The sequence below is a fragment of the Antechinus flavipes genome, chromosome 3 (genome assembly GCF_016432865.1).
Source record: "Antechinus flavipes isolate AdamAnt ecotype Samford, QLD, Australia chromosome 3, AdamAnt_v2, whole genome shotgun sequence".
In the NCBI taxonomy this organism is placed as follows: domain Eukaryota; kingdom Metazoa; phylum Chordata; class Mammalia; order Dasyuromorphia; family Dasyuridae; genus Antechinus; species Antechinus flavipes.
Genome location: NC_067400.1, coordinates 243,270,542 through 243,292,302, shown reverse-complemented (window position 1 = coordinate 243,292,302; position 21,761 = coordinate 243,270,542). Strand labels below are relative to the sequence as shown.

The following is a 21,761-nucleotide window of genomic DNA, read 5'->3' as shown; positions in this document are numbered from 1 at the left end:
TAATTTAATTTTATTTAATAATTACTTTGTATTGACAGAATCCATGCCAGGATAATTTTTACACAGCATTATCCCTTGAAATCACTTATGTTTCGTTTATTCCTCTCCCTCCTTCTGCCCCCCCCCCAAGATGGCAAGCAGTCCTATATATGTTAAATATGTTGCAGTATATCCTAGATACAATACACATTTGCAGAACCGAACAGTTCTCCCGCTGCACAGGGAGAATCGGATTCAGAAGGTAAAAATAACTCAGGAAGAAAATCAAAAATCAAATAGTTCACATTCATTTCCCAGTATTCCTTCTTTGGGTGTAGCTGTTTCTGTCCATCATTTATCCAATGAAACTCGGTTAAGTCTCTTTGTTAGAGAAATCCACTTCCATCAGAATACATCCTCATACAATATCGTTGTCGAAGTGTATAATGATCTCCTGGTTCTGCTCATCTCACTTAGCATCAGTCCATGTAGGTCTCTCCAAGCCTCTCTGTATTCATCCTGCTGGTCATTCCTTATAGAGCAATAATATTCCATAACATTCATATACCACAATTTACCCAGCCATTCTCCAATTGATGGGCATCCATTCATTTTCCAGTTTCTAGCCACTACAAACAGGGCTGCTACAAACATTTTGGCACATACAGGTCCCTTTCCCTTTTTTAGTATCTCTTTGGGGTATAAGCTCAATAGAAACACTGCTGGATCAAAGGGTATGCAATGGGCATAATTCCAGATTGCTCTCCAGAATGGCTGGATAAAATGTATTTTCTTGTAAACAACATATTGAATTCTAATTTTTAATCCATTCGTCTGTTTTATTTGTGAGTTCATTCCATTCATCTTCTGTTGTGATATGGGAACTATCTGCCAGTGGCTGCTGGAGGCCTAACTCAGACCTGTAGAATGGATCTCTTCATGTGAGAGGATGATGATGATACAAGGAGACTGAGAGGAAGTTGCTGTTCTCTGACCTCTCTATTGAGAAGCAGTAGCATTGTCTGACCTCTCTACTCTTCCCTCTTGCCTCCAATTTATTTCATTCCCAATCCACAAGGAACATCTGCATTAGTAAAGGCTGCTTTGCAACTTCTTCAAGTGTTAATGATTCACAGCTGTGAAGGCTCTCGAAGAATTGACCTACCCCTTCACTTAAGCATAGTCCTTAACAATCTTCAAAGTTATAATTATTAGTTTTGCATTTCTTTCCATCCTATTTTTCCTAACTACTCACCCTCTTTTTTTACTTATTCCTCCTCACACATCTGATTAATTTCTAATGCCACGTCCTAAATTTGCACCCTTTTAAAGAATTTCTCCCTTCCCTCATTCTATTCTACCTCTCTAAGAATTCCTCCCTTATCCTATCCCCACCCCCCATTATCCTACTTCTTGATCTACAAAACATTCTAAAAGTTTCTCCCTTATTCTGTCAAATCATCCTCTTATTTATAAATTTAAATGTTTTCACATCCTTATAGATGTATATATTATTCCCTTTTTGACCCAGTTATGTTGAGAATAAAGTTCCAGCACTACCAGCCCTCCACTCCCACCTGTTTTCACTGTAACAGGTCTATTCATGCCTCATTTGTATAGAATAATTTTTCCATTTTGCCTCTCATTACCCAATTTTATTTTCTAGAATCATTCCATCATACTCAACTCAGTCGCAAGCTTTCTATGTATGCTCTTTTAGACTACCCAAACAATGATAACAGTACTAAAAGTATAGATAACATTTTCCCATGTAACATTAAAAACCAATTATAAAGAACTCAGTAAGGTCAAACTATTGAGTCCTTTATAACTGGTTTTTAATGTTTACCTTAAGTTCACTTACCTCCTAGATCTTATATGTTATTTTCCATTGAGTTCTGGACTTTTTGTCATAAATACTGCAAATTTTTCAGTTCATTAAAGGATTTTTTTTTAAAAAAAATTCATGATTCTGCTTTTATGAGTGAGTTATTCATAGTTGCAAACCCAACTCCTTTGCTCTTCACAGTATAATGTTCCAAGCATTTCCATGTTTTAACATAGAAATGCTAGATCTTGTGTTATTCTGATTGTAGCTCCACAGTATTTCAAATTTTTTTTTTTTGGTTCCTTGTATTTTCTTCTTGACCTGGGAACTACACAATATGAAATTGATGGGATACACTCCTAGGGGAAACAGCATTTTTTGTATGTGTCTGATTCTCTATGAAGAATGTCTATCATGTTTGTTCTGTGAGCTAGATTTTGTTGCCTGGAAAGATTTAAAATATAACCAACAAGAAAAAACTGTATGCTGTAGTTAGAATTCTGGGAAAGATTTCCTAATATCCTTGACTCTGACCTCAAAAAGGGAGAAATCCTAACTTTTTCCTGTGGACGTCAGCTCTGGTGAAGCTGGAGGCTACAAAAATAAAGTTAACTAATTAAAAATAAAATAACATCTCAGCAGATTCTCAAAGTTTTGAGAGCAATGATTAAGAAATTTGGCAATTTGTCATTTTAAGATTGCAAAAAAAATTCCTAAAACATACCAAGAATTTACCCTATTCTGAAAGAAAAAGGAAAAAACCCAAAGTAGGAAAATAGCAACTTTTTGCTTACCCTTCCTTGACTCCGATCTCGTTCACTATTGTTTTTGAACTTTGATTATAGGGATAAGTTGTCTGAATTGTCATGAAGCCAATAGTTGAAAATGGCATGTGCTATAGTCTGGTAACTGCTAAAGGTGGATATCTATGCTTGGAAAAAGTTTTGAACACAATCTTTGCGTATTCTTGACCATTTCCCTATTGTGCTATTTCCTTTCTGAAAAATTTCCCTACCTGGTTAATTCTGGGCCTTGCTTTCAATACTCACTGATTACATGATTGACTATCAAATCTGAATAATGCCTGGAATCAAACAAAGCTAAGGAGTTTCCCCCCTTTTATGATACATGACATTGTTATAACTATGTTTTTTTAATTGCAAATTTTTATAATCTATTAATTTTCTAAGTATACCAAATCTATTGTTTTCAGATTTGATAAATATGTTAGATTTTTATAATCTATTAGTTTTCTAAATATAATACCAAATCTATTGTTTTCAGACTTGATAAATGTCTCAACAAGAGGCTGTTTCATGGGGGTGATGAGAGCCCTGAAACTCTCTAAAACTCCTTGAAGGACAGGTTCTCCTTGAATCCTGCCACTGTAAAGACTGCCCGAGGACAAACAGCTTCATTCTGTAATCTAGGTGGGGCAAGCAGAGTCCCGGAGTTGGAGATACCAATCCCATTTAATTGGGGAAACACTCAGTCAATTCTAAGATTCCAGCTCAAGCTGAAATCCAGCTTGTAGTTAAAAAGAGCCAACTTGAAACTCCACCCACTAGCCCCCACTAGCCTCCTTTGGCAGCTTCTATTATAAAAGAGCCAATCTTTTTTTTTTTTTAATAGCTTTTTATTTACAAGTTATATGCATGGGTAATTTTACAGCATTGACAATTGCCAAACCAATTTTTCCCCTCCTTCCCCCCACCCCCTCTTCCAGATGGCAGGATGACCAATACATGTAAAATATGTTAAAGTATAAATTAAATATAAAATAAGTATATATATCCAAACCGTTATTTTGCTGTACAAAAAGAATCGGATTCTGAAATAGTGTACAATTAGCCTGTGAAGGAAATAAAAAATGCAGGTGGACAAAAATATAGGGATTGGGAATTCTATGTAATGGTTCTTAGTCATCTCCCAGAGTTCTTTCACTGGGTGTAGCTGGTTCAGTTCATTACTGCTCCATTAGAACTGATTTGAATTCATCTCATTGCTGAAGATGGCCAGGTCCATCAGACTTGATCATCATATAGTATTGTTGTTGAAGTATATAATGATCTCCTGGTCCTGCTCCTTTCACTCAGGATCAGTTCATGTAAGTCTCTCCAGGCCTTTCTGAAATCATCCTGCTGGTCATTTCTTACCGAACAATAAAATTCCATAATATTCATATACCACAATTTATTCAGCCATTCTCCAACTGACGGGCATCTACTCAGTTTCCAGTTTCTGGCCACTACAAAGAGGGTTGCCACATTCTTGCACATATAGGTCCCTTTTCCTTCTTTAAGATCAAAAGAGCCTCTCTTAAACCCTCTCTTTGCAGAAGAGTTAACATGCCAACCTTGGCATAGCAGCAAACCTCTGCCCACTGGGATGATATTCTCTTCTAGTGCTACCCTCTCTTTATCCTCACCTATTTCCCTAACAAGACTTTAAGGAGACTGTTGGGATTTCTCTATTAGAAACTTTACTTCCCTGCCAGGACTTTGCCACTAAGGAATTTAGCCTTTCTATTAATGCATAGCAAAGGCTGACTTCCCAATGTCTATAATAAACTTTTACCAATCTAGGTTTTTTGGGTTTGTAAATTCCTTTACAAAAAACCTCTTTGCTGCCAGAAGAGGGTTCCCAAAACTTCCTACTCATGTGCCGAATTCCAAGGGGATTTAGGGGAGCCAAATCTTCATTTGGTTCCCTGAACCCCAAACTTGCTGCTAACCTTATTTCCCTCACCAGCTTAAATCTAGACCTCATCATATTTTGGTTCCCTTACTGGGAACACTGAAATATATATATACCTCATCAGGGCCACTGTACTACTAGTGGAGCTTCTAAAACCAAACACATGTCCTTTCAACTAAAAGAGTAGCACCTATACTCCTGCAGCCACTGAATCAAGCTGAGTGGAATAATTTACTATAGGGTACAAATACAAAAAGAGAAAAGAACATGCTAGAATTTGGGAATCCCAATGCAGGAGTAACACCATCTCTAAGGACAGTCATATTATGATTCAAGCTGTGAGGGCTCAGGAACACACAGCCTTTGGTGAAAGAAACTAGGGGTTTAATGATCTCACCAAAATATGGAATTCATTGCCAGTGATATCTGGCTACTCCCCAAATAGCATGCAATTGACTTCCCTGACTTTAAAGCTTATGTAAAATTCCACCCTTTCCAAAAAGTCTTACTCAATTCCTCAATGCTAGTGCCTTCTCTTCTTTTTTTTTTGCTTGTTTGTTCACAATTATTTGCATACGGTCTCCCCAATGGATTGTGGACTTTGTGGACAGGATCTGTTTTTTACCTTTCTTTGATTCCCTAGTGCTTAATGCAGTACTTGGCATGTAGTATGGTGCTTAATATTGATCTCCAAAAAAAATTAAAATTTTATGTATCATTAAAAAAGAAATTCACTATTAACAAAATTTAAAGCACTTCATCTTTCTTTGTAGAGATAGAGGACTTAGATTAGATGGTAGAATTTTGACTATGTTAAATTTTCTTGGTGGTTGGTTTTGAACTTTTTCCTTTTTCATTTTTGTTCCTTGTTTAAGGAATGGTTGAGTAGTGGAAAAAGAGGGACATGTTTGGAAGTGAAAATTATATAAAAACAGATTTCAAGTTTTATAAAGTAAATAAAGCCTTCTCAAGCCTAATGAAAAGAAATTGATGAAAATAGCTTCAGTTTTGAAAAGTGGATATGTAGTAAACCCACAAATCACCAGCCTTTCCATCTATCACAAAAAAGTTGCAAAAAAATTTATACTAATGATAAAATGTATCAAGTAGTTGTCTATTAATATATGTATATAAAACCAAACCTATCCAAAGATAAGAAAACATTTTAAATATAAAGAATGAAATTACTGGAATATTTTTGACAAAAAATTCTAAAATTTGGGAAGGACTAGGAACTGAGTAATTCCAAGGAGTAATAATTACACTAATGCATAATTTATTGTTTCTATTTTTAATCTTTTTATAATAAAGATAACTGAAAGTAAGCCAGATGGAAGGTTACAAATGTGTGGTAAAAACCAGAGGTACGATAATAAAAATACTGAATATTGCCCATTTGTTAGTTTTAATTTTCATAAAATATGATGTCCATTTTAGCCAGATAAGGAAAATTTCTGAAAGAGAAGTTTGTAAGGCCAACACTTGGCTATTGCTGAACATTTCTTTGACAAAAGCAACTTTTAGCTGCAGAATCATTTCCTGGTTTTGTTGCTCCTTTTCAAGTTGCCCTCATCTGTTTCTCTTACAAAGGAATTCTTCCTTACGCTGTTTTGACATAAGCCGTTATAAATTATGGTGGCATACTAGTGGGAAAGAAGGAGAAGATGATAGGTATAGTTTTCAGTGTCAAAATTGACAGATATAATTTGGAATTATGACTTGGCTTCTTTTATTCCTTTCAGCTATTCCACAAAATAGAAATAAATTAAGACTTTTTTTCCATTCCAAATACATTTTTTCTATTTTTGAAGACAAAAACCAAACAGTTCTAAAATATATACCATGTGCTAAAAATCTAATATCTCTTTCCTATTACTTTATTGATGAAATGAAAATTTTCCCAGTTTGACGTGAAAACATTTTAATTTTATAGTTGTTCCCTTTGTGGGCTTCCCTGTAGAGCAAATACTTAATCACAAAAACGGACTGTTTCTTATCAAAGTTTTGATTTTTTATTTAAAAGTTTTCAAATTTATATTAAATGCATGGAATAATAATATTACTAATTGTCTTATAACTAAGAAAAAGATAGACAAATATATATATATATAACTGTTGTAAACAAATTGCTCAAATCAAATTCTTTCTTTAGGAATATTTTTGTTTATCTAGACCATATCAACTTTTCTAGCAGGCAATGAGTAGTCAAAGTTAGCATGTATAGATCTATTACATAAACTATGAAAAATAAATTTCCTTAAATTTGGGCATCTGGATTTTCTTAAGTGAAACACAGTTATAATTATCTTTATTCCAATTAAGCATTAACATATTGAAATTATAAATACTTGAAATAATTTTTTTTAACACAAAACTAAAATATATTTCTATAAAGCAGTAATGAAAGACCATCAAATTGGAATACATTCATATGTTAACTGTATTAAAATAAACTTTCTCTTTTTCTTCTGTGGATGAATATGATTTAATAGGCTTTACCATAGTTACCTTAGAATCTCCAAAAGCATTAATGGCTGAAGATCGATAATTATGAGGATCTTGCATCCTATCACTTTCCAAACTTTCTTTTTCTTTATTAGGTGATTTAAGATCAGTATTTGTGGGATTGTTTTTTAAGACACAATCTGATCCAAAGAGTTCTTCCATCAGATTACTTTTCTTATCCCTCAAAGCTGTATTTGTACAGTTCCCATTCTTTTCACTTGATGAATCTTTTGTTTTTGTTTTAGAAGATTTACCAAATGATGGTTCATACCTACTAACTGAATTTTCTGTCTTCAGGTCAGTTGCATTACCTTGTTGCTTGTTTATAATTTGACTATTTCGGCTGGCTCCTAAACTAGATGTACCTGAAGTAGGAATTCCATTGTGCAAATTTTCAATGGCTTCAGTGAAAGAGTAATGTTTTCTTTGCCTAAGTGGAATTTTACTATTTTGAATGACATATTTATTATGCAGTTCATCTGTGTCATGCATTGATACACTAATTTTAAGATTTTCTTTTCCTACATTAAGATGATGATTGTTTTCCCTTAATGGAGTAATTAAACGTTCTCTTTGTGCTGATGTCGCTTGTTCTTCTTTCAGCAAATTAGGTATCTTTTCTAAAAAATTTTTCTCTCTTTGCCTTCCATTACTCTCCAGTGGTGTTTGTACTTCCCTGTGTATGTCTTCCTTTAGTAAATCTACAATAGAGAAATAGGTAATATACAGTCTTTTAAAATTAAAATTTTTTTGAAATAACTTAATTGAAAGTACACTTAAACTATAATTTTCCTAAATAAATGTAATTATTAATGGTACTATTACTACTTCTCCTAGTTCTTTTATTTCCATAATAATCAAAGATTTGCAATATAACCATTGTTACTATTTGTCTTGTGTTCATACACAAAGTCTCTTCAAGTGCAAAATGGTTAATATTTTGCTTGAGGGGAAAGTCAAGCCAAAGATGGAACAAATGTGGGTAGCTGATAGTATCCATCCTAAAGGAAGATTTAAATCTTCCTTCATTAAAAAAAAAAAATCAACAATACCTTTTCATGATGATATTAAAGTTTATTTTTAAAAGGTTTTATTGATAGGTTGTTTTTGGTCATTTCAATGTGATTTCTCTTCCCCTACAAAGAGCACTCCTTTGTAACAAAGAAAAATGGTTAAGCAAGACCAATCTATATAGCAAGCACTCTAACATTCACAAAGGTAGTTCTCTCACCTCTCTGGAGAGAGGAGGAAAGTAAATTTCATTATTTATTCTGAAAATTGATCATTGTAATGAATCACTTTGGATGCCTTCAAGTGTTATTTTGGGGGCAGCTAAGTGGCTCAGTGGATAAAGCACCAGCTTTGAAGTCAGGAGGACCCGAGTTCAAATCTGGCCTCACTTAACATTTCTTAGCTGTGTGACCTTGGGCAAGTCATTTAACCCCAATTACCTCAACAAAAAAAGCAAAAAAAAAAAGTTTTCAATTATATCATTATAATAATTGTGTATATCATTGTCTTACTTCATTCTGTATCAAGTTTTTCCAATTTATTTTTCATTCTCAACTTCTCTGAATTCTTCCATCTGTGTTGTTTCTTATGATACACTAATATTCCATTTATATACCACAATTTATTCACACATCGCCCTATCAATAGGCACCTTTTGCGTCTGTTAATAGTTAGCATGCAGATAGTGCTTTAAGATTTACAAATTGCTTTATAAATATCTCATTTTATCTTCACAACAACTCTGGTAAGGAGGTCATTATTAAACTCATGTTTTACGGATAAAGAAGTGAAGACAGAGATTGAAACTTGTCTAGGCTCTTCTCAATCCAGGTCTAGTGATTTGTTCATTATGCTACTTAGCTATCACCAAAAAAATGTTCCTATGAATATTATCTAAATATCTAACTTTTATTATTGACTTTCATATTCTTAGATTTTGCAGAAACATATTACATTTTTTCAGTTTAACCAAATACTAAGAAATACTTTCTTTAGCCTAAAAATCTTTCTAGACTTTTCTTTTTAGGAAAATATACAAAAAAAGATCAAGAATCATGAACTTTAGAAGCAACAGATAACATCAATTGATGCAAAAATTTGCTAGGTCTTTCAGATATTCTTAACTTTTAGTAATGTATTACATTACTAGTCTATTAGACTAGAGGATGGCAACATAATATTGTGGAAAGTCAATCAGTCAATGAACATTTATTAAGTAATACTTATGTCAGCTAGGAAGCTAGGTGACTCAGTGGATAGAGTGCTGGACCTTCAATCATGAAGACCCGAGTTCAAATTTGGCCTCCAACACTCATTAGCTATATGAATAACTTAGTCTTTGTTTGCCTTAATTCACCAGAGAAAAATGGCAAACTAAGGCCAGTATCTTTACCAAGGAAGTCTCATGGACAGAATTAGCCTGCTTTGGTCCACATGATCACAAAGAGTTGGACATAGCTTAACAACTGAACAAGAACAACATAACAATGGCAGAACCATGCTAAACACTAAGGATACAATGAAAAAATATAGTCCCTCCCTTCAAAGATCTCACAATCTAATGGAGAGAGATAATATAGAAACAACTAAGAGTCAGTTAAGTGGTGTGGATATATCCTTAAAGCAAGAGTCACTTCAAATACTAGCTGTGTGGTCTCAAGCAAATTTCAACTCTGCCTTAATTTTTTCATCTATAAAACTCAGATGATAATAATAATAACACAAAACACTTACCAGGGTTGTTCTGAAGATAAAATGAAATATTTGTAAAGTGCTTTACAAACCTTGAATATATATCTATACATACATAGACACACATACAAATATTCTATTATTATTATCATTGTTACTATGGGAAAAATATTAGATTAAAAATATTGGGTAAAATCGAGATTATCCACAGATGAAAGACACTAGCATTAAGGGATTGCAAAAAGATGGGATTTTACTTGAGATTTGAAACCAAAGAAACTAAGGCAGGATCAGGAGGGAAAAATTCCAAATGTGAGGAATGTCCAGAAAAACAAGAGTGGGGAGATGGAAGATTGTGTGAAGAGCACAAAGACCAGAGCCACTATCAGAAAGTACATGAAAAGTATAAAGTGTAAGAAGACTGGAAAATTAGGAAAGGGCCAGATTATGAAGGATTAAAAACTAAACAGAAGATTTGATATTTAATCCTAGAGGAAACTTCTGGAGTTTATTGAGAAGAGTAACAAAGTCAGATCTAAGTTTTAAGAAGATAATTTTAATAGCTAAGTGGAAGATGATCTTTGTAAGAAGGGAAAGGGTGTGCAATGAAAGCTATTGTGAAGATAGAATGGCAGTACTTGACAAATGATTAGTCCTTAGTTTCTTCATCTGTAAAATGAGAGGATTGTCTTTTCAGATACCTTTCAGGTATATCCTATGACTAATTTATGATAAATGCAAACCCTCAACACACTGAAGGTATTTATTTTTTAAAATAATAATAAAATTGGATAGGAATGCAGTAAAAATGTGATTTAGTCTCATCTCATACCATGAACCACAACAAATTTCAAATGGATCAATGATTTAAGCATTTTTCATGAAAAAATAGACAATGTCATCATATAATTTTGATGTTTGGAACTTCCTTCAGTACTTGGAGCCTCCTTGTCCTAGAACATCTACTCATTCCTGTGGCCTTTTCACCCTGAAAAATTTTTCCTTCATGCATCTTTTTTTCATTGGTTAGTTCCTCCATTTATGGTGGGCCCAGGCCAGCCACCTTCATTCCTCTCTAGGGAATTTTGCTCCTGACCTTCTACACTTCAAAGTCATATGCTTCTGTCAGATACCTTACAACATCCTGCCCTTTCCCATTCCCTTTTATGTTTAGAATATAAGCAACTTGAGGGGAGAAGCTGGCTTTCTTTTTTCCTTTTACAGTATTTTTTCCTCAGCATTTATCATAGATGTAGCAGATAGCTACTTGTTATTTTCCTTCTGATATTGTGAAGAGGTAGAAAATTCTTAGCTGTTCAAGATAAATATAGATGACATTAGATATATCTAATTATAGAAAAATAAAGGCTTTTCACAACTAAAAGCAATGTATCTTGGGGGAAAAAAGGAAAACACTTGAAAAAAAGTTTTCCATTTCATGCCTAGTAACAATGAGTGTCACCCATAGTTCTGCCCTGGTCTCTGTTTTCTTTCCTTTTCTTTTTATGTTCTCTCATTTGGTGATTTTATCAGCTCTTGTGGGAATTATCTTCTCTGTGCAGAGTATTTCTACATCTTTTGTCTGGTCTGGTTCTCTCTCCTGTTCTACAAGCACTACATCAATAATTATCTGTTGATCATCGCAAATGGATATTTCATAGGCATCTCAAACTCTTCATGTCTAAAATAGATTTTATCTTTCTTCCCAAAACCTTTATCAATAGATTTTATCTTTCTTCCCAAAACCTTTATCTTCTGAAACTCCTTATGGTACTATCAAGGTCACCACAATCCTTCTAGTTGAATAGTTTTGCAAGCTTGGTGTCAATCTCATTTCTGCTCTTCTGCTTACCACATATCCAAATCCATTGCCAAGTTTTATAATTACCTTTTCTTTTTTTTTTTTCTGTTTTTTTCCCCCATAAAGTTTCTTGAATAGGTTTCCTTTTCTTTACTGACACAACTACCATCATAGATCATGTCCTCATCATTTCTTGCTGCAATAGCATCCTAATTGATTTCGTTACCTCAAATCTTTCTCACTTTAATCCATTCTACAATAGCTACCAAAGTGATTTTCCTAAAAGATAGGCCAGACTTTGTCATTCCTTTACTAAATAAACTTCATTGGCTCCCAGGATCAAATGCAAAGTTGTTTGGCATTTAATTTCAATTTGGCATTCTTCACAACCTAGACCCTTCCTACTTTTCCAAGTTATTACATTCTAATTTAATTCTATGACAGTAAATTAATTTATATATTGCTATTTTTAGTATTACATATTGATGTTATAGCCTCTTTCCTCATATTTTATTTAATATTTTTGTGTCAATGTTAAAGATAAGGATCAATAATTTTCTTTTTCTGCTTTGTCTCCCCCTCGATCAGTTTGCAAGACTACATTTGTATGATGGTGTTTAGAAAAAATTAACTATTTTTTAAGCATTTGACAGAATTCATTTGTAAATAAGACTTTACTATAGTTTTTTCTTCTTTCTTTAGGAGTACATTTATGACTTGGTCAATTTTTCTGATATTGGGTTATTTAAGTAATCTATTCTGTTAATTTTGGGCATTTTTTACATATTTGTAAATATTAATCTATTTCATTTAGATTATCAGTTTTGTTGTCATGTAATAATTAGATAAAATAGTTTGATAGTTTTCCTTATTTCATTTTCTTTTTAATTCAAAATATTGTGTTTTTCTTTTCTTTTTTAAAAAAGACTTCTATTTTATTCATTTTTTAAAAAAAATCTAGCTTTATTTTCCCCTCTTTATCTTCTACTTTTGTTGATGCCTCCTCTGGATGGTCTTTAGTCAGGCTTTTTGGGGTTTTTTTCCTTTGTTATTTTTTCAGTTGTTTTTTAGTTGTATGCCTAATTCATTGATTTCTGTTTTGTTGATGAAAACATCTAATGACCTAAATTTTCTCCTAAAACTATTTTGGCTGCATATCATGAATTTTGGTATGTTGTCTCATTGTTTTCATTTTATTTGATGAAATTTTATATTTTTTTTGTTCTTTAACCAGTTCCCAATAATTAAATTATTTAGTTCTATTTCCTTTTATAATTTCAAAGGCCCTTTACTGAACATAATTTTTTATTGTATTATGGTCAATAAAAGCAATATATTTTGAATGAATGTTTTCTGCATTTATGAGGCTTTCATAAGCCTTAATCCAGAAATTCTTAATTTTTTTGTGTGAGTCATGGGCTCCTTTGGCAATCTAGAGAAACCTAATAACTACTTCTCATAATGATATTTTTAACTACTTCTCATAATGATATTTTTAAGTACATAAAATGAAAGTAAATTGAAGTATATAAAACAGAAATAAATAAAAAAATAAAACACACAGGATTATATTAGAAATTATATTGAAATTCACTCATCAAAATATTTTTAAAATAAAGTTCACAGATCCCAGGTTAAGAACCCCTGCCCTATCCTAATATAAGACAAAGTTTTATAAATTTGCATAGCTGGGACAGATGTAAACTTTTTTTATTCTGATTCAGTAAATAACAATGATATTTCATCTCCAAATTTTTTAAAGCTCTATTTGGATACTTCCTTTTCTGTTATTTAATATTTTATTGTCTCCCTACCCCAAGTTACATATAAAACAAGTTTTTAAATTTTTAAAAAAACTTTTGAGTTCACTGGGCTTATATCCCAAAAAGATCTTAAAGAAGAGAAAGGGACCTGTATGTGTAAAAATGTTTGTGGCAGCTCTCTTCGTGGTGGCTAGAAACTGGAAATTGAATGGATGCCCATCAACTGGAGAATGGCTGAATAAATTGTGGTATATAAATGTTATGGAATATTATTGTTCTGTAAGAAATGACCAGCAGGAAGATTTCAGAAAGGCCTGGAGAGACTTACATGAACTGATGCTGAGTGAAATGAGCAGGATCAAGAGATCATTATATACTTCAACAACAATATTATATGATGATCAATTCTGATGGACATGGCTTTCTTCAACAATGAGATGAACTAAATTAGTTCTGTTTGTTCAATAATGAATAGAACCAGCTACACCCAGCGAAAGAACTCTGGGAAATGAGTATGAACCACTACATAGCATTTCTAATCCCTCTGTTTTTGTCCGTTTGAAATTTTGTTTTCCTTCTCAGGTTAATTTTACATTATTTCAAAGTCCGATTCTTCTTGCACAGCAAAATAACTGTATAGATATATCTACATATATTATATTTAACATATACTTTAACATATTTAACATGTATTGGTCTACCTGCCATCTGGGGGAGGGATTGGGGGGAAAGAGGGAAAAAGTTGGAACAGAAGGTTTTGCAATTGTCAATGCTGAAAAATTACCCATGCATATATCTTGTAAATAAAAAGCTATTAAAATTTTTAACAAACAGAAAAATATGAACTAAAACAACTAATTATGGTTTAAAATGATACAGTTCAATGCAGACAATTCTATGGAAGAACAGGTACATTTTTATACCATTGCAGACTGTGAATTGCTTTTGAAAAGCAATATAGTTTCAATATTTCAATGACCTATGATTTCACTGGTGATGGTGTAATTCAGATGAATTACAATGAGTACAATGTCTTGGAGAGCTGTGCCTGAAAAATTTGTCATCAATCTGATGATATGCGTCACTAAAGTTAGGTAGTCTACTACTTAGATAAAAGATGTAAAAAACCCATCCTTAAAGTCTTTCCAGTTTGGTAGAATTCTTAGAAGCCACATTCTGTTAGCAATATCACTGAGAATTCAGGGTTATTCCTATTCAATAATGAGTCATTTTATATTATGTGACATTTTACAATAGCTTCAAAATTACTAATACTTTTTGGTCCAGTGATCCCACTATTAGAACAATATCCAAAAGAAGCTACTGATTTGACAAGAAATTTCTGTCTGTTAAAAAATATGTCAATAGTACTATTAATCACAAAATATGAAAATAGAAAACATATCTAATGTTAGGGAATGATAATACAAATAGTGATACATGAAAGTAATGAAATATTACCCCATCATCAAAATTATGGATATTAAGACTATGAATAAAGAAAGACTTATATGAAGTGATACAGAATGAAGAAAGTACAATCAAAATAACAGTATACACACAATAATATGTAAATGATGATCATGATAATAATAATGAGAGCAAAGAAATATTTAATTAAATATAAAATTATTATTAATAATTATTAATATTAAATATTAATTATAATTAATTTATATTATAAAATAAATATTAAAAATAATTATAATTATTAAAATTATATAAAATATAATTATATTTTAATTATAAAATTAATATAAATATAAAAATTTAAATATAAAAAATTAGTTAAATATAAAAAAATAGTTCATAAGGAGCATGGGAAAAGGCAGGATGTTTTATTGCTAGCTTGTTAGATTTAACATATATCCATTATAAAATAGCTTAAAACAAATTATAAATGGAAGTTTATGGTTTCATGTACAATATTTAAAAATTCTTTTTTGTGATTTGAATGTATATTTTTGTTGATGTTCTAAATTTACAGTAAACAAAAAAGGGAATTTTATCTCATTTTATTTTAAAGAAACTTTCCCTTCAAAATATCTTAAACTAACCATTACAATTCTTTCTGCTAAATATGTGACATATTACTGAGGTTTATTGTTATTCTTTGCTCTCTTCCTAGCATAAACAAGCTATATATAAAACATAAGTGCCTTCCTTAACATTAGAAATTTAGAAAAGTTGTAAAAATCCTTGCTAAATAAAAATATCAATAACCTACCAATTCCTAAAACAGCAAGCTCAGTTCACCTTGAAGTAAAAAATAAACAATCTTTTTATCATAATTTTGATGAAAATACAATATAATATTTTTAATAAGTAAAGACAAGAATAATCATCATCCCTAAACATGAAATTTATGTTTTACTATACTTTTGGCTCATTTATATTTTTATCCTATTGAATCATTTCAAACATAGAATTTTTACTAATATTTTTAATAGTAAAATCTTTTGATTTTGCATCAAAAGTTTATGATCAGAAACCTTCTTTTAAATTATTTAAACATAATCCAAATTAAAAAAAAAAAACAACATGGCCAAAATCACAATAACAGGGTCTTGGATTTTGACACTGTCCATAAATTCCTAATGAATAATTTTGTATTGCCATAAGATTCTATTTTTCATTTATTTATGCCTGGCCTCTTGCCCAATCATAATGTAGACTGCTTTCAGTTTTATCTCAACTAATAATTTTATTCATTATCAAACTGCTTGTGATACCTTATATATCTGGAATATTCTTAGTGATGTCATCTCCTTTCATTTTCCAGCTGTACATTTCACCTTCTGTGTATATATATATGTAAAGTATTTTTTTAAAAAGAAAGCTAAATTAATATAATATTTACTCCATCCATCAATCAAAAAGCATTGAGTGAGTGCCTCCTATATGCCAGGCACTGTACTAAGGCATATAAAAGCAAAAATGAAACAGTACTTTCTTTCAGAATGTTAATATTCTAATGGAAGGAGACACTCACTCTCTCTCTCTCTCTCTCTCTCTCTCTCTCTCTCTCTCTTTCTCTTTCTCTCTCTCTTTCACTACATATATATATATATATATATATGCTGAATATATGGTATATATATTTATATTATATAGACTGAATATATGGTAGTTTTGGGAAAATAGTATCTAATATCCACAATCATCAAAATAGGCTTTAACAGATTATTAATTGGATTAAGGCTTTCCCTTTCTACTTATTAAGAAATAATCCCCTGTAGGTAATTTAGCCAGTCTCTGAAAGACATTTCTTTTATGTGAGATTGTTCAATTCCTTGTGGTATATGACTTTTAATTTTGGCTGGGATTGTACCTGACGAGGAGACCTTACAAATAGAATCCAGTCTAAATGAGATCTTGTCTTTAGGAAGTAAGGCCCTGTCTGTCCTTGGAATTTTCCATTAGAATTTAGGGTGACCCAGCTTATGAAGGGGAAACTCAACCAGCAAAGTCTGGGTATAGATGAATTCTTTTGCCCAGACTGCTGGAGGTGGTTGAATCTCATGATTAGATCATGCTTTCTGCAGGAAGATATTTTTTGTCCCCTTCTTCATTACTATGTTCACCCTCTCAATGACTGTTAAGCAATCAAAGTTAGTTCCCATGCTCAGGACATTCCCTTTTTCAAAGCCTTTCTAAACATTTAATATTTTCTAAGAAGACTTTTTGGTTTATGAGAGAAAACCAAATGAACATCCTTTTATTATTTGCTAGTCATAATTAATAAAATGATTGTTAATCACCCAGAAATTGTCTCTCAGACTTTTCATACATCCTAGCTCCAAGTAGAAGGGGATGTTTAAATGAGTTTTGAAGGATACAAAGAATCTCAAAAGGCACAAATGAAGAGGGAAGAGTATTCAGGGAAATGGAATCAGTGAAAATGCAAGGAGAGGTGGAATGTAGTGTTAGGAATGGAAAGTATGCCAGAATGGCTGGATTGTAGTGTGCTTGGGAGAGACACATGTGCAAGAAGATTGGAAAAATATGGGAAGGGAGAAGGTTAGATTGCATGTGTGTTTAAATGCCAAACAGAATAGTTTATATTGAACCTAGAGGTAATAGGGACCCAGGGATGTTTATTGAAGTGAAGACTTGGGGAGACTAGTAAAACTTGTACTGTAGGAACATGTTCATCTTTGGAAATTATGTAGAAGGTAGGCAGGAGAGGAAAGAGGTTCAAGAAGACCAAATTGGAGAGAACTATTTCATACTGAGGTAATGAGAACCTGAAGTAGAATGTGAGCAGAGTGTAGATATGTGTATATATGGGAGAGATATTACAGAGACAGAAATGGTAAGATTTGGCATCTGGTTCGATATGTAGGGTGAATGAAGAGTAAGGTGTTAAAAATGACATTGAACTTGGGTGACTGGAATGACCATTGTAGGGAAATGAGGAGAAGAGTGAGTCTGGGGACAAAGATAATGATCCTATTTCATATATGCTGAGTTTGAAATACCTATAGGATATTTTAAAATGCTATTTTATTAGGTGGTTCATGATATAGAAGTGAAACAAAAGAGAGTAACTGGGGCTGTAAAAGTACATTTATTTCAATGAAAATTGAGTAAAACTTTTCATAGAAATGGAAAAATGCCCCTTTTCTTCACTAGAAATAAAATAAGATCAAAACAATTCTATAAAATAAAATATTTACTATAAAAGATCTCCCTTTGGAGGCATAAGCCATAGAATACTTAGTTGTACAGAAAACAAAAAATAACCATAGTTCCTTGATCAAAAGTGAGATAGCAGAGGTCAATAGAACTTAATATAAGAGTAAAGATTTAATAGAGTATTTTAAAAATCATGCTATTTCTTGTGATAGGGTGGATTTGGGATATTCTTTGGCAATAATCCAGTTCTCTTACTGTGAGACAATTTTTTTATTTATAAGAGAGATGAATTATTGTCTATAATTCTGAATCTGTTGTTTTATAAAATGACTCATAAAATGAGGAAATGAATAAATAGAACAATTTTTATTTTGACTTGAAAATGTATGGAAACTTGAACGAATTATTCCCTTTGAAAAAGAAAAGAAAAACTCAATGAATCCCAAATGTGGTATCAGAGAATTGCATTGGATGGTAACTCAGGGAACATTCGTTTAACTTGTAAATGAGAATATCTTGATTCTAGAACATGTGATAATCTTAGTCTTAAAGATCTTCAGTGAAGCAAAGCCTGCTAATTCCTGAGGACATCCATTCTACTTTGAAAGAGCTTTAACTGTTTAGAAGTTTCTCCTTAGAGGCAAGCAAAATTTGCCTTTTAATAATTTTTAGCCTTCTCACTTCTTTCTATCTTCTGGGATTGTTGAACAAATCTAATATTGTTTTTACTTATCAGTCCCTTAAAGATAGCCATCATGAAGAGGGAATATATGGAGGAAAAAAGATAAATATTCTTTCTTCATCATATTTAGGTTTTGCTAAGCAAAATATAATTATATTCTCAAATCCAAGAAAAAGTCATGATGTACTATCCTTAAAGATACATTATTCATAAACTATAAGACTTCCTATATCTTTCTTGGAATAGTATTGTGTTCCAAATGCAATGTTCCCATTTTAATTTTTAATGGAATGTAATGTTGATTCAAAACTTCATTTCAAAGCTGATGACCCTTCTTAATATATTGTTTCCCACTAACTTTTGCTTGTTCATTAAAAATGGACACTTTTAAGAACTTATATGTATGAATTGTATAAAACTTTATATTGATATAGTTAAATTTTATTCTTATAAATTTAAACTCTTTTATTCTATAATATATCCATTACTGATTAACTGTTAAATCTAAACACATCACTTGTAAGCATTGCAAAACCATAAGAGTAAGTTTCTGTAGTCCTTCTATGGATAGTTGCTTAGTTATTTACTTATGCCCAACTCAAGGTGGACTATAGGATGCCAAGAATGTTCATGGAATTTTCTTGGTAAAGGTAATTGAGAGATATATCACTTTTTTCCTCCAGTGGTTTAAGACAACAAGAGATTGTGATATGCTCAGCATCACACAGATATTAAGTGTCTGAAGTCTCCCTGGCCACTGTACTATTGGGCACTGAGATTGTTTATATTTTTTTAATTACAAAAAAAGACCATTTTGTTAATCTTTAAAGATATTGATCCTTTTTTCTTTGTTTTTCTTTTTCTGATAACATTCTCATGGCATATAAAAAACATTATTAGATAAAAGGATGTGATTATTTTTGTAACTTTATTAAAAAGATATCAAAAAAAATTTTTTTACTATGTCTTGCATTGGAAAGAATGCTTTCTAAAAATGTTATGCAACTCTGCAATTCATCTATATTGTTTCTCTAGACCACCAACTACAAGTTTTATTACTTTCAATTATTTCTGCCAATATGGTTGCTTTTCCTCCCTTATAAAGCAGTATCTTGGAATTTAAAAAATTTTCATCTTTTTTGATTACTAGTGAAGTTGAATATTTTCCAAGTGGTCATTGTTCTTTTATCAACTATCTTAGAAACCTTATTTTTAAAAGATTTTGTTTGTAAAATTCTCTTATAAACATTAAAGACTATGGGAATGGAATCCATTTCTATAAGGAAAAGTATTTATTTCTCCAATATGCACAAAATCAAAAGAAACTTTGAGACATACCTTTATATATTTTTTCAGGATCTTCTTTATTTGGTAATTTATAGACATCATGGATTACTTCATGACTGACATGAATTGTTTCTTCCTTTTCAGCATCATTTCCTGTGGCTTTTTCCTCCTGAAATTCACATTAGATTTAGAATATTTGCAAAAGATTAATTTTGCAAGTAATATAAATTTTAAAAATAACTAGTGAATAGAATTATTTATTATAGCTAAAATCATTTATATAAAACCCCCCTCAAAAACTTGCATCCCCTCAAAACTTGAGGGAAAGAAAATAACATAGAAAACTTGAGATTTCAAATTTGTTGTACCTTAATTAGCAGAGATACACTATCTTCTGTATTTTCCTTCAAATGATGTGGAACTATACATGGAAATAGACGGTATTTCTTTTCTGCTTTTATGGATGTAGTTGGTGAAGAAACTACAAGAAAAATTAAAAAGAAAAAATATAAGCCACAAATTAAAGGTAAAACATATTATAACCTAGGTTTCTAGCCAACTCTAGAGTATTTTGCATGAGACTCTCTTTTAACTGGTAGAGAAAATGACATGACACTGTGTGACTACATTGGGAGGAGTGGAATTGGTATAAGAGCTTTGGAAAGACTTTTTTCTAATTTAATATTTTCAAATATTTGGCTCTAGACTGTCTGTAGGAAAAGACTCAAAGTGAAAGATTTAGTAGTGACACTTCAACAAGAGTCTCTCAGTTAAGCTGAGATCTCAGTTCCCTGTCATTTAAAAATATACATATATACTTATATATAACATATTTTGATCTGCATGATTTATCTGATTTTGGTTTGCCTCTGTTTGGTTACTCTCTATTCCTTATTAGTAAAACCAAACAGGAAGAGGATTAGAAAGTCTGTGTAAACTTGGAACTTCTGCCTCCTTTAAAGGATAAGTGACAATATGGTTACAAAATATAATACATCACCAACAAAATCCAACAGCAAGAGATACAAAGAGAAATTCCATTCAAAATAACTGTTGATAGCATAAAATATTTGGGAATCTATCTACCAAAGGAAAGTCAGGAATTATATGAGCAAATTTACAAAAAACTTTCCACACAAATAAAGTCAGACTTAAATAATTGGAAAAATATTAAGTGCTCTTGGATAGGCCGAGCAAATATAATAAAGATGACAATACTCCCTAAACTAATCTATTTATTTAGTGCTATACCAATCAGACTTCCAAGAAAATATTTTAATGATCTAGAAAAAAACAACAAAATTCATATGGAACAATAAAAAGTCGAGAATCTCAAGGGAATTAATGAAAAAAAAATCAAATGAAGGTGGCCTAGTTGTACCTGATCTAAAATTATATTATAAAGCAGCAGTCACCAAAACCATTTGGTATTGACTAAGAAATAGATTAGTTGATCAGTGGAAAAGGTCAGGTTCACAAGACAGAATAGTCAACTATAGCAATCTTGTGTTTGACAAACCCAAAGCCCCTAACTTTTGGGATAGGAATTCATTATTTGATAAAAACTGCTGGGATAATTGGAAATTAGTATGGCAGAAATTAGGCATGGACCCACACTTAACACCATATACCAAGATAAGATCAAAATGGGTCCATGACCTAGGCATAAAGAACAAGATTATAAATAAATTAGAGAAACATAAGATAGTTTATCTCTCAGACTTGTGGAGGAGAAAGAAATTTGTGACCAAAGATGAACTAGAGATCATTACTGATCACAAAATAGAAAATTTTGATTATATCAAATTAAAAAGCCTTTGTACAAACAAAACTAATGCAAACAAGATTAGAAGGGAAGCAACAAACTGGGAAAACATC

At 31.7% G+C, this 21,761-nt stretch overlaps 2 protein-coding genes across 5 annotated transcripts in view; one reads left to right on the top strand and one right to left on the bottom strand.

Annotated features, from left to right (window-relative positions):
* GET1 (guided entry of tail-anchored proteins factor 1) overlaps positions 1-21,761 on the top strand; it is a 79,627-nt gene that overhangs the window by 27,207 nt on the left and 30,659 nt on the right. The gene's annotated exons all lie outside the window — the stretch shown is intronic.
* The window catches only part of LCA5L (lebercilin LCA5 like), a 75,236-nt gene continuing 59,254 nt past the window's right edge, over positions 5,780-21,761 (bottom strand). The window contains exons 8-12 of one of the 4 annotated variants that reach the window (XM_051984772.1): positions 20,252-20,364; positions 19,935-20,052; positions 16,009-16,074; positions 15,504-15,532; positions 7,643-7,710 (exon numbers count right to left, since the gene is read on the bottom strand). In XM_051984772.1, coding sequence (XP_051840732.1) covers positions 16,010-16,074; positions 19,935-20,052; positions 20,252-20,364 — 296 coding nt within the window. In that variant the 3' untranslated portion in view covers positions 7,643-7,710; positions 15,504-15,532; position 16,009. Of the gene's footprint in view, positions 6,148-7,012; positions 7,711-15,503; positions 15,533-16,008; positions 16,075-19,934; positions 20,053-20,251; positions 20,365-21,761 lie in introns of those variants that run through there. The other 3 variants (XM_051984769.1, XM_051984773.1, XM_051984770.1) reach the window with 3 other exon arrangements.